Source organism: Pteropus alecto, unplaced genomic scaffold (assembly GCF_000325575.1).
Source record: "Pteropus alecto unplaced genomic scaffold, ASM32557v1 scaffold146, whole genome shotgun sequence".
Classification (NCBI taxonomy): Eukaryota; Metazoa; Chordata; class Mammalia; order Chiroptera; family Pteropodidae; genus Pteropus; species Pteropus alecto.
Genome location: NW_006442107.1, coordinates 23,167,873 through 23,179,393, shown reverse-complemented (window position 1 = coordinate 23,179,393; position 11,521 = coordinate 23,167,873). Strand labels below are relative to the sequence as shown.

The 11,521-nt window shown below is 43.8% G+C and overlaps 1 protein-coding gene across 5 annotated transcripts in view; it reads left to right on the top strand.

The window, feature by feature from the left end:
* LAMA3 (laminin subunit alpha 3) overlaps nucleotides 1-11,521 on the top strand; it is a 108,350-nt gene that overhangs the window by 15,602 nt on the left and 81,227 nt on the right. For 4 of the 5 annotated variants that reach the window (XM_015595717.2, XM_015595718.2, XM_025038691.1 and 1 more), the window contains 5 exons: nucleotides 1,319-1,445; nucleotides 1,528-1,667; nucleotides 2,587-2,702; nucleotides 3,878-4,089; nucleotides 5,114-5,321. In XM_015595717.2, coding sequence (XP_015451203.1) covers nucleotides 1,319-1,445; nucleotides 1,528-1,667; nucleotides 2,587-2,702; nucleotides 3,878-4,089; nucleotides 5,114-5,321 — 803 coding nt within the window. Of the gene's footprint in view, nucleotides 1-1,318; nucleotides 1,446-1,527; nucleotides 1,668-2,586; nucleotides 2,703-3,877; nucleotides 4,090-4,136; nucleotides 4,380-5,113; nucleotides 5,322-11,521 lie in introns of those variants that run through there. The other variant, XM_025038692.1, reaches the window with a different exon arrangement.

The following is an 11,521-nucleotide window of genomic DNA, read 5'->3' as shown; positions in this document are numbered from 1 at the left end:
TCTCTGTCTACGCGACATTGGCAACTTTTCATGGTCCATCTTGTGATACCTCATATTTTCATGGCCTACTGCTATTTAACAGTGTTGAGTTTATTATTTCCCAAGTTGGAATGTAAGCACTTTTAGAAGAGCTTCTGTGGCTAACAAATTTTTTTGTATCACCAACTGCACCAGCACAATGCCCTGCAGGAAGAAGTTTCTCAATGATCATCTAGAGCATGAAGATGAAATATAGTACGGGAAGGCGTTTTTTTCTACCATAAACTACAAAGGCACAAGACTTAACGTTTGTTCTGATGATATTATGTCCTTATAATACTTTAGATGGCTTGTATTCATTTCCATAGAATTGAGTTAGGAAGTTAACAGATCTGAGAGTGAAAATTTATTAGGCTCCCATATGGGAAAGGCAGCCTAAAAAAGTAGAGGGAAATGAATTGAAATCAGGACGATAGAATTCTAGTCCTAGTTTTGTGGTCAAGTTAGTGTATGACCTTCAGCAAATTACCTACCCTCCTGAGTCACAGTTCTCACTTGAAAGATGAGAATAAGCTTTTGTTATTGTTGTCATTATTCTTGTAGTTTTTTTGAGGGTTTGAAAAATCTTATTACTCTCATAGTGAGGCTTTCTGGGGAGAGCAGGGCTCATACTCAAGCTTTAGGAAAAGGAGGAATGTGACTCTGGCTTTCATCGTGTTTGGGTAGGGGTGAGGGGAAGGGAGAGAAGTCCAGGGGGAGGGCATCCCTCTCCTATGTGCTAGAATTTGTGTAGTTTGAACTTCCCATCTGTGCCGAGGGATGAGCATTTGGGCTTACTTATATGCTGGTCCAGAAATGGGGCAAAAGACAAGGTTTTGGAAATTGTCAGTGATCAAACATGAAAAATGGAGTCTGACTCTTTATTACACTATTATTACAAGTAGTACTTGAATGCTGTGAACATACTTGTACGGCCTTTTGACGAACATATTATGCATTTCTGTTGGGTACATACCTAGGAGTACAATTGCTTGGTTATATGTTTGACTTTGGCAAAAACTACTAAACAGTTTTCCAAAGAGAGTGTACCAATTTATACTCCCTCCATTATGGTTGTACCACAATGGGATTATTCATTCTGTAGTTGAGGGACATTTGGGTTGTTTCCAGTATTTGCGATTACAAATAAAGCTGCTCTAAACGTTCAAGTAAAGGTTTTCACTTTACTTGGATAAAAACCTAGGTTATTTTGGTTTTTACCTTCTAAATATCCTGATTCTAATTATTCATAGCTCTGAAGCTTGAGGAGTTTGTTTTTTTTTCTCCTTTTTCATCCTAGAACCAAGTGACGCTGAGAGGACTTGTACCACGCCTGGGCCGATATGTTATTGTCATCCATTTTTATCAACCAGTGCACCCAGCATTTCCTGCACAGGTGTCTGTGGAAGGAGGGCAGCTGCAGCCAGGTGAGCTGTAGAGAGCAGGCCCTGCAGCTACCTGCCTCACGAGGCCTTGCAGTGGTATGACAGGACTCTCCTCTGTCCCCAGGTGTCTTCCGTGCCTCTTTCTGCCCCCATGTGCTTGGTTGCCAGGACCAAGTGATGGCCGAAGATCAGATTGAGTTTGACATCTTGCAGCCTGAGGTGGCCGTGACTGTGAAGATCCCAGAAGGAAAGTCTTTAGTATTGGTGTGTTCGGCTGGTCCCTCAGCTTACTCTTCACGCAGTTGCCTTGGTCGGTTGTTCTGTTTGTCTGTTTGGCTCATGACAATAATTCTTCAAAGAATTGAAGTCATATTTATAGAAAAATGTTTAAAATTTACAGCTACCTTTTACCAAAAAAAAAAGAAAAAAAAAAAAAGCATGTGACAGTTAAAATCAAATAAAATTGGAATAATAGAGAAATGAATAGGAAGAAAAAAACTCCCTTACAAGCTCTGGTGAGCGAGTGTCTCTCTCTCCACCTCACTCCACACTCCACTGGTCTCTCAGAGGCATTTCAGACTCCTGTGTTCTTTCTTTCTTTTGACTTCCATAGCTACTTTCCTTAGGTTTTCTCCCCCTCCTTAACTTTCTCTAGTATTTCTTCAGTGATTTCTCCTTCCCTTTGTCCCCATTTATTGTCGTTCCCTTAGGTAGGACCTTGATCCCCCTTGTTCTACCATTTCTCTTCAGGTAACATCCTCTGTTGATTCAGGTCTCTCCTCTGTGGGAATGACACCCACATCTGTGAATTCATCTGTGATCTTTCCTGAGCTATGGGACCAATACGGGATATCCCAGGACAACCCCTGCTCATCCCCCCAGGACTCCTGTCCCCGCCCAGCACTTGAGGCTGCTGCTTCCCTGAGCAGGCGCTCCAAGGGGTCTGTCCAGCACTCATTATCATTTCCTACAGAAGATCGTAGATTGAGCCTTTAATTCTGGCTTAGGGGTGTTCTTGTGATTCTTCCCTCCCGCCCCCCACCCACCCCTGTAAATTCTGTTCCATTTGATCTTGGGCTTAATGCTAGAGAACATTGATCTTAGTAGAGGGAGAGTATAATGAATGGTGGCGGGTGTGCTTTGCTGTTGGAAATCCAAAGACATGTTGATGGGTTTCCTTTAGGTCCGTGTTCTAGTGGTGCCTGCGGAGAATTATGACTACCAAATACTTCACAAAAAATCAGTGGACAAGTCACTTGAGTTTATCACCAATTGCGGAAGAAATAGTTTTTATATTGAGTAAGTATCCCTTTGTGGCAAGGCCCTGGAATGCAGGAGGCTCTCCCACATTCCTGCCCAGAGCAAAGCCGGAGGAGGGGCTGGCCCTCAGTCCCTCCGTCCCTCCGTAGCGGCAGTGAGTCTGGGTCTGGGGAAGAAGGTGCTCTTCCTCTACACACACTGTCCTAAGCAGACCTCATCATGCACATCTGGGCAGGATTCCCATCCTTGACAGTGATCTCAACGCTGGTTCGCCTCCAAATGGGGATTCACGGGCTGATCAGGGGTCTCTCTCCCTCTTTGCTGCTTCCTATTGTGCAGCTCAGATTCCTAAAAGATACCACACAGATACCCTCCACGGGGAGGCACATCAGCTCTGATTCCCACTCTCCTTTGCTGTCTGACTGAGCAGGGAGTGTCGCAGCAAAGCTAACCTCTCCATCCTCTCTGTTTGAATCCTTGAACACCAAGAGCCTAGGGCAACCCTGGGTGTCATCTCCTGTCCTCTTCTACAGACCCTCCCTGCCACCTCCCAGGTTTCCTGAGGAACCCAGAAGCTCCAGGGGGCCCTGTAGGTAGAAGAAGCCTGTACTGAAAATATTAAGAGCAAAGGCTCTGAAGTCAGACAGCTGTGAATCTGAGTGCCTGCTTGGCCACTCTATAGTCTGCGGCCTTGGGCATATTGCTTAATTTCTAGCAGCCTCAGTTGCCTTATCTGTGAAATGGGGCTTAGGCCTAGTTGGTGATTTTTGAGGTTAAGTGAGATATAAGCAAAGCTTCTAGCATTATGTCCTTATAATGAACTAAATGAATGTTGACAGTTCACCTCCTCCTCATCATTATTGTTATTAGTGTATCATTACACATTTAGGTGTAATCTTTTTGTAACTGCTTTATTGAGATATACTCCTCATACCATACAATTCATCCTTTAAGTGAACTTGCACCCTTTTATTGCAGCCACCAAAATTTCCCATACTAATCCTGTGATGTGCTCTGGAGTGGATGGGTAGGGGGAAGGGTAGCAGTCACTGACTGTGAGTCCGGGGGTCGGGAGTTCTCTCATTTTTTTCCCAGACTCCAGAGCCAGAGCCCCTCTCCAAAACATGGCTTGAGGGAGCAAGTGGGAAGGGGAAAGTTGGGGCCATTTCTGGGCACACCTGGGATGTCACCATGATTTGTTTTTGTCTCCACAGCCCCCAGACAGCCTCCAGATTCTGTAAGAACTCTGCCAGGTCCCTGGCAGCCCTTTACCACAAAGGCGCACTGCCCTGTGAGTGCCACCCCACTGGGGCTATCAACCATCACTGCAGCCCAGAGGGCGGGCAGTGCCCATGCCGGCCTGGTGTCATTGGGCGGCAATGTACCCGCTGTCAAATGGGCTACTATGGATTCCCACACTGCAAGCGTAAGTGCACGTTCGGGTCATCCAGATTGTCTCCAGTCCCAAGTGGCTGATGCTCATCTAGGGCAAGGCTTCTCAAATTTCACTGTGCTTGAGACTCACCTGGGGATCTTGTGAAAATGCAGGTTCTGATTCAGAAGGCCTGGGCTGCGGCCTGAGAATTCTGCATGTCTGATAACCACTCAGATGATGCCTATGCCGCTGGTCCATGGACCACACTCTGAGTAGCAAGGTTCTAGAAGATAAATATTTGTGTTCCCCAGGCTATGTGACTCATGCACTTGACAAAGCAGGTGAGTGTAAATAGCTTTAAGCATCAGAATGTTGGGCAGCACCATACCCTTCCTAATGGAAGCCTCTTCAGTTTTCACAGCCTAACCAAAACTCAGTTGAGATGGGAGGAGAGACGGGGCCACAGGGGCATTCTACTATTCACTGACTGAGAAGCCTGTGGACCTGTATCTATGAACTGTCCTGCTGCCTGAGATGTAGGGTCATCCCAGGCCATTGGCCGAGTGAGGGGTGCAGGTGTGGAGCAGTCCCTACACAGAGACCAGCCTTTGCCTAACGAGGCCCCCGTGGCTACGTTGTGCCCTGACCCTGGGCTCAGTGGAGTGATGTAGAGCCATTTCAGGGAGCCTGTGAGGAGACTCTGATGAACAAGAGGCCTCACATTAGAATGGCACATGGTGGCAGCTTGCTGGGCTCCTTTGACTAGGTATCTTGGAGCCAGTAGGTCCAGCTGTGCCTCGTTCAGCACAGCTCGTGGTAGATACAGTGTATGATACAGCGTGTGAATGCTGTATCATACACTGTATCCACAATGAGCATTTGGTATTGTTGGTCTTGGCCTCAAGAAAGGGCTTTTCATATCGACCATGGTCAATAATTCTGTAATGAAGGAAAAGCAAGACATTTCTCCCAGACTCCTTGGAAGTGTCTGGAAATCCTGGCAGTTGGTACAATTCAGCATCTAAAGTCAGGCAGCATCTAAATCTTACATTGTATCTGTTTATCCCCTGGCCAGCATGCAACTGTGGCCGGCGCCTTTGTGAGGAGATGACGGGGAAGTGCCTCTGCCCTCCCCTCACAGTCAGGCCCCAGTGTGAAGTGTGTGAGACACATTCCTTCAGCTTCCACCCCCTGGCTGGCTGTGAAGGCTGCAACTGCTCCAGGAGGGGCACCACTGCTGGGGCTGCCACCCTGGAGTGCGACAGAGACCATGGGCAGTGCAGGTGAGCTCAGGTGGATTCACCTGTTAGGTCCTGTTATGGGAAGGGAAGATGCCACATACCCACACGCTGGTCATGACTTCCTGATTCTCACAGGTCCTAGGACAGCACTGTGTTCACCTCAGGGCTCAGCTCCCCAGCTAGGCTGGGTTATGTGTGTGGAGTAGCTAGTCCCCTCAGGTAGCCCAGCAGAGCCCAGGTGAGCACATGGCCAGTCTCCTGAGGCCACAAACTGCCTTGCCTATTCACTCCAGTCTCATTCTTAGTGTGCGTCATGATAATTAAATTATGTTTCTTCTACTGTGTCACTTTGTGGTGGATGCATATCCATTTGTATTTAGGGATGGGCTCCAAATCTTCATTCTAAGATTAGTGGCAATTTTGTTAAGGACAGTGTATGAGAAAGTCTGAAGTCCTCTGGCCCACCTCCCTCATTCAGATGGGCCAGCTGGAGGGGGTGCTGGGCCTCCACAGTAATGGTTGTTTGGGAATGGGGAGGGAGGTGAGGGGTTGGGCAGATACATGCTGGAGAGCCCGCCTGAGAGCAGGCTGCCCCCAGGACCACTGAGAGATCCAGCACTGCCCATACGATTGCTAAGAGACCAATGACAAACGTTGGCTCAGACAGATGCAGGTCAGGCTCTGCATGGGAAACTAGAAGCTGATGTCACATGATTCTGGGTGATCAGCCTGATCTCAGCAGGATGGGTGAGTGAATACAGGGGATGAAGGACAGGATCCAGTGTCCCAGAAGAAGAGGCTGGAAAGAACTAGACATGGGATTATGTGGCAGGAAAACTGAGCCAGAGCTTCTGGAGTCCAGGCCAGTATAGCAGTGCACAGGAGAAAGAGTATGGTTCACCACCAGCCCCTCCTCATGCACGTAGATTTTAGGGCCTGTGCCCTTGTGATTTGGGTATCAGAACCAGAAGGGGCTGCTGCTCCTGGTGGCAGGTGTCCACGACTCCAGCTCAAAGGCAGCTATATGCGTTTCCTGTGACTACTGTAAAAAGTGACCACAAACTAGATGGCTTAAAGCAATGGAAATTTATTCTCTCATAGTTCTAAATGCCAAAAGTCCAAAATCAAGGTCTTGACTATGCCATGCTTTTTCTAAAGGCTCTAGGAGTGAATCTGTTCTATGCCTTTCTCTTACCTTCCGGTCTTGCCAGCAATCCTTGGAGTTCCTTGGCCTGTAGATGCATCAGTCCAATCTCTACCTCTGTCTTCTCATGGCTGCTCCTCTCCTGTGTGTGTCTGTGTCTCTTCTTTACTTATAAGGACGCCAGTCATTTTGGAGTCGGGCTTACTTTACTCTAGTATGACCTCATCTTAACTTCATTATTTCTTACAAGACCCTATTTCCAATTCTAATAAAATCACATCCTCAGGTACTGAGGTTAGAACTTGAACATAACTTTTGGGGATAAAATTCAATTCTCTATAGCAGCCCTGTTCACTTTTCCTAAGGAAGTACCCTTAAACCACGCCTTATATGTTGCCTGGTGCCTAACAACTTCTTTGTACTCCTGGGAATGAAGCTAAATGAAAACTTGAGTCACGAAATAGATGTGAGTCCTTACTGAGTCAACTCAGTTGCTCACCCTTCTCAAACTATGAGCATAAACTGAATGCTATTTGCACAAAGAGTTTTAAGGTGACATCTAGAGAGATTTCATCACAATTAATTAACACATATTAGGTTCTGTTCCCTCTAGTGCTTAAGCTGTTCTCTGGAAGGAAGACAGGCGCTTAGTTCATTACTGAAGGCTCTGCATTGTGTTCCGAATATACCTATAGGCCTGTGAAAATGCCTAACTTGTTTCCATTGAGTTAGTGATGTGGGAGGAGAATGGCACTTGGTGCAGAAGCGCAAGCTTGCCGAGGGCTCGCGGGAATGTCGCAGAACGAAAAGGTGCACCGTGCCCAGGAGTTGCCTGCAGTCTTGTGGCTAGAGAAGATGGATAAGTGGGGAGCTAACAGAACCTGTATATGCCAATCATAACCCACTCAACTTTATAGAAAAGAGAGAGAAAAGTCATGTGTGATTCTGTGACTTCATTATTGATCTAGATTTGCCTCTCGGGGGAAAATTGCCTCCACTCCTTCTGTTTCAACCGTTGGTTTATAAAGTAGCTGGACAAATGGTAGAACCTTGTAGATGCAGTCCATAGTGTGGCTGCGCGAAGTAATTTCAAATGGACTATCTGGCATTCCTCTCAGCATCTCCTCTACCCTCTTCTTTGTTTAACATAGCTGTCTTTCCTCCTATTACCTCTCATTACCTTCTACTCTTTCTTCAATGGGGATCATTTTCCTCTCCCAGCTAACACCCCTACTGTGCTTTCCATCTTGTTCTTTTCTACCTCTACCAGGGCCTTCTTCCCTCAAATCACAAATATTTCACTATTATTTTCTATCGCTCTCTCGCCACTGACCTCTCCCTTGTTATATTCCCGTCAATGCCCATCTCCCTTTCTTGAAAAACAAAACAAATTTTATTGACAGGAAACTGATAGTTATAAATATTTGACGCCAGAACTCTAGAGTATTTGTAAATAAAATGTGTGGCTCTCAGTGGAAACATCTGCATGGAATGTTTCTCTCCATGAAACCAAGGGAGCAGCACTGATAAGATCTGCCATCTTGAGTTTGCAAAGGTGGTCGCAGTAGAGTTAGAACAATAATCGAGAGACAGTCAACCAATCCAGTCTGTAAATATCCAAATATTTCATCAGTTACTCAGTCCCTCAGTCCAAAACACACACACACACACACACACACACACACACCCTCTAAGGTCCCTAGGACACCTACCAAACCAATGGAAACTAGAATTAGAACTGACTTTGGAAAAGGAAATCCAGGGTGTTATAAAAAAGGGAAGCAGAATGACTCAGAAATAATTGTTTTCATTTTAATATATGTGAAGAAAAAATCAAAAGAAATAATTCAACATCTTTATGCAGAATAAGTAATTACAAATCCTTCAGAGGAAAGAGAAAAGTCTGACAAATAAGCAGGATAATTAGAGCGGAGGAGGGTCTTAGCATTAAAATCTTTTGCTCACTCAAGGAGTATAATAGCAGAAATTTGGATATAAAAAAGGTTGCAAGAACAAGGTTCTGTTTGAACAGAATAAGCAATGAATAACCTTGGGAAAATAAAGAAAAAAATAGATGGAACAGAAGGAAAGGAAAATAAACAGGGAACACATGGAATGATGATTAGGAAATGGAGGTCTTGGCAAAGGATGGAGCCCAGGATTCTGTAGTGGCCCCAATCGCAGCTGCATTAAGATACTTAGAGCCCTAAATACTAAAAACATTATAGCGATCCCATATAAAATTAGTGATAAAAACTTACTAAGCCACAAAATAAGTGCAAGGAAGTACAACAAAGTTTTATTTTTATTTTTTTACAATGACTACTTCAGTTTTTATTTTGAAAGCAGAACATCCAAGTGAAGAGTTTGGGGCTGGGGATGGAAAGTTGGGAACCAAGTGTGTAGGTTAGAGTGAGTGAGGACCCCAGGGAGAAGGCATGGACACACAGAGGAAAAGCCGAGTGTGGGTCCCGGAGGGGATACCGATGTTTAATCATAGGAGGCAAAGAAAGGAACCAAGAAGCAGTAGAATTCACAGTGAGAGAACTAGTGGGAGAATTTTAAAAGAGAGTACCTGGTCAACAGAACGCATTGCTGCAAACAGAAAAAGGAAACCAAGAATGCATTAAAAATTATAAAAATCAGTTAAGGCACCATCTATGACAGGTACATTATAGTATTTTAGGTAAAAATTCTAAGGCGTGTTTAACAAATCTTTACTAGCCAATGACAGCTCATTAGTCCGGAAAATTCCTAACTCGAGCCTGAGACATGTCATATAGTTTTGCCCAAACCTGAGAGAGCATCACAGGAATGGAATCTCGTTGACCTGTATTGCACTTAAACCAAAATGCGAAATTGTTTATCTTGACGTTACCAAAGAGACCATAATAACCTAATGGGGTGACATCTATCCATGATCAAAGTGGGTTTGTTATGAAAGGGCCCTTGGCAGATAATGTAAAAAAATCTTTCAATTTATTACATGGCTGTAAATTGTACAGATTGCCCATGGTAATTCCAGTATTCATGCTGAAAAAGCTTTTGATTGTCTGAAAGGATTATGTCTTTAGAAAATGTTAAAGGAAAGAATGCTTTTTTCACCTAGAAAATTTCCTAATAAAAAGGAAGAATGTGTCTAGGACAACCCAAAGTTTGTGTAGAAGAAATAATCAAAGATATCTGTTTGTAATAAAAAAAAACTCCATGCTATCTCAATCATACAACAGACTCCCTTACAGTTGTACAAATTATCACAAGTCACAAAGCTTAAAAATTGGAATTTTCAAATTGTATTTGACCGTAGGTGTTAAAGTTTACCATACTAAAAAGAAAGTCAAACTGTTAAAAATGTTTATCTACTTTAAAATGAATTACAAAAATAATTGTAGCAATTAACAATGCTCCATCTTTACTTAAACTGGTATTGTAATTTTAGAGACAATTGAGAATAAATAAAGTTGGGGCCACAAAACTGAGTTCTCTGCTCACCTTTGTCATGAACTAGCTAGGAGAACCTGGGCAAGTCATTTTGCCATCCTGGGTCTCTGTTTTTAATCTATAAAATGAAGTTTGGTAAAATAATCTCACCTAAATTTAAAATTCTGATTCTATTCTTCAATCTGATTGTATCACAAAGTATTTCAAAATTGTATTGTATAAAAGCCAAACTCTATCTAGATGAATCTTAAAAATGCTTATATTGATCAAATTTCATTTTTATGGCAACTCAGTAATTTAATTATATATAAGAGCAATGAAAAAGCACATTTGTATCTACTTTTAATAATGGAAGAGGAGGTATGCCATCATATTCTTTGAACAAACAAAAGGGCTAAGATATCCTCGTATTTTATCAGCGACAGATACAGTGAAACTGGTAATCACTGCTTTTAAAAACTATCATGTTGACTACTTTTAACCTATTTTAAGATCGATTAAGGGAGATGGCAGTCCACCTGGACATCCAATGAAGCCACATGTACAAATATGCCTTTTCAGCAAAAGGACAGGCCTTTGGGGTGACTTCTGTCTCAGCTACCCCTCAGAGATTTACTAAATATTTGTGTTAGATGGAGAAACAATATACCAGAAGAGGTCGTAGGCTTGGCATTCTTGGAACAGAAGTGGTTCCAGCTAGGCATAAATCCACAGCTCTAACAACTTGGAGAAGCACATCCTTTGACACACCTCATGGAATAACAGGAATGATAAATTCCAGGCAGAGTGCAGGCCCTGGGACACAGTGGTGAGTAGGGTGATGGAGCTCCTGCCACGTGACTGGAGCACAAAGTTCTCACTTTCATTCCCTCTGTCTTTTTTCATCTTCTGTAACAATAGTGTCTTTCTCTGAATGATCCTTCGCTGGCTATTTCTGACTCAACCTCCTCCTTCTCCAGACTAAGAGGACATGTGGTGTGAGTTTGCACAAGATTGTGTCCTGCCACTGGCAATCACTATCTGGGTGACGTCCACATGTTACTACTCCTCTCTATGCCTTATTTCTTCACCTGTAAAATAGAGATAGATACTGGGGCACCTCCCCCTTGAAGTTCTTTAGAGGATTAAATATTCTATGCAAAAACCCTTAGAACAGTACTGGACACACACACTAGCACTCAGTAAGGATTAGCTGTTATTATTATTTGCCAAGTACTTGGCTGTCTGCTTTCCTTCCTCTATATTGTGTCCCCCAAAACCCCATCCATTCTCCTGGCTTCAGCTACTCCCACTCCTACATGATTCCCCCATCTAGAACTCTAGTCCTGACCCTTGATGGCTATTTTATCCCACCTTCATTGCAGATCAGTTCAACCTGGGTTCTCTTACTGGCTTTACTTGGGTGGCCTTGGACAAGTCTCACCTCTTTCAGCTCCTGTCCCCTCACGCATATAATGAAGTGTTAGACTGGATGATCTTCAAAGGCCCTTACAACTCTACAACTCTGACTCCATATCTGAAACCCATGTCGTTGTCTTGCATTTCAAGCCATTTCTCTCTGTGTGTTTAAAATTTTTCTAGTTAATGGTAACAGCCTCCTTCCAGTCCCCAAATTCCAGCCTGAAATCTCAGTACATCTTAGAATTAATGCCTTTTC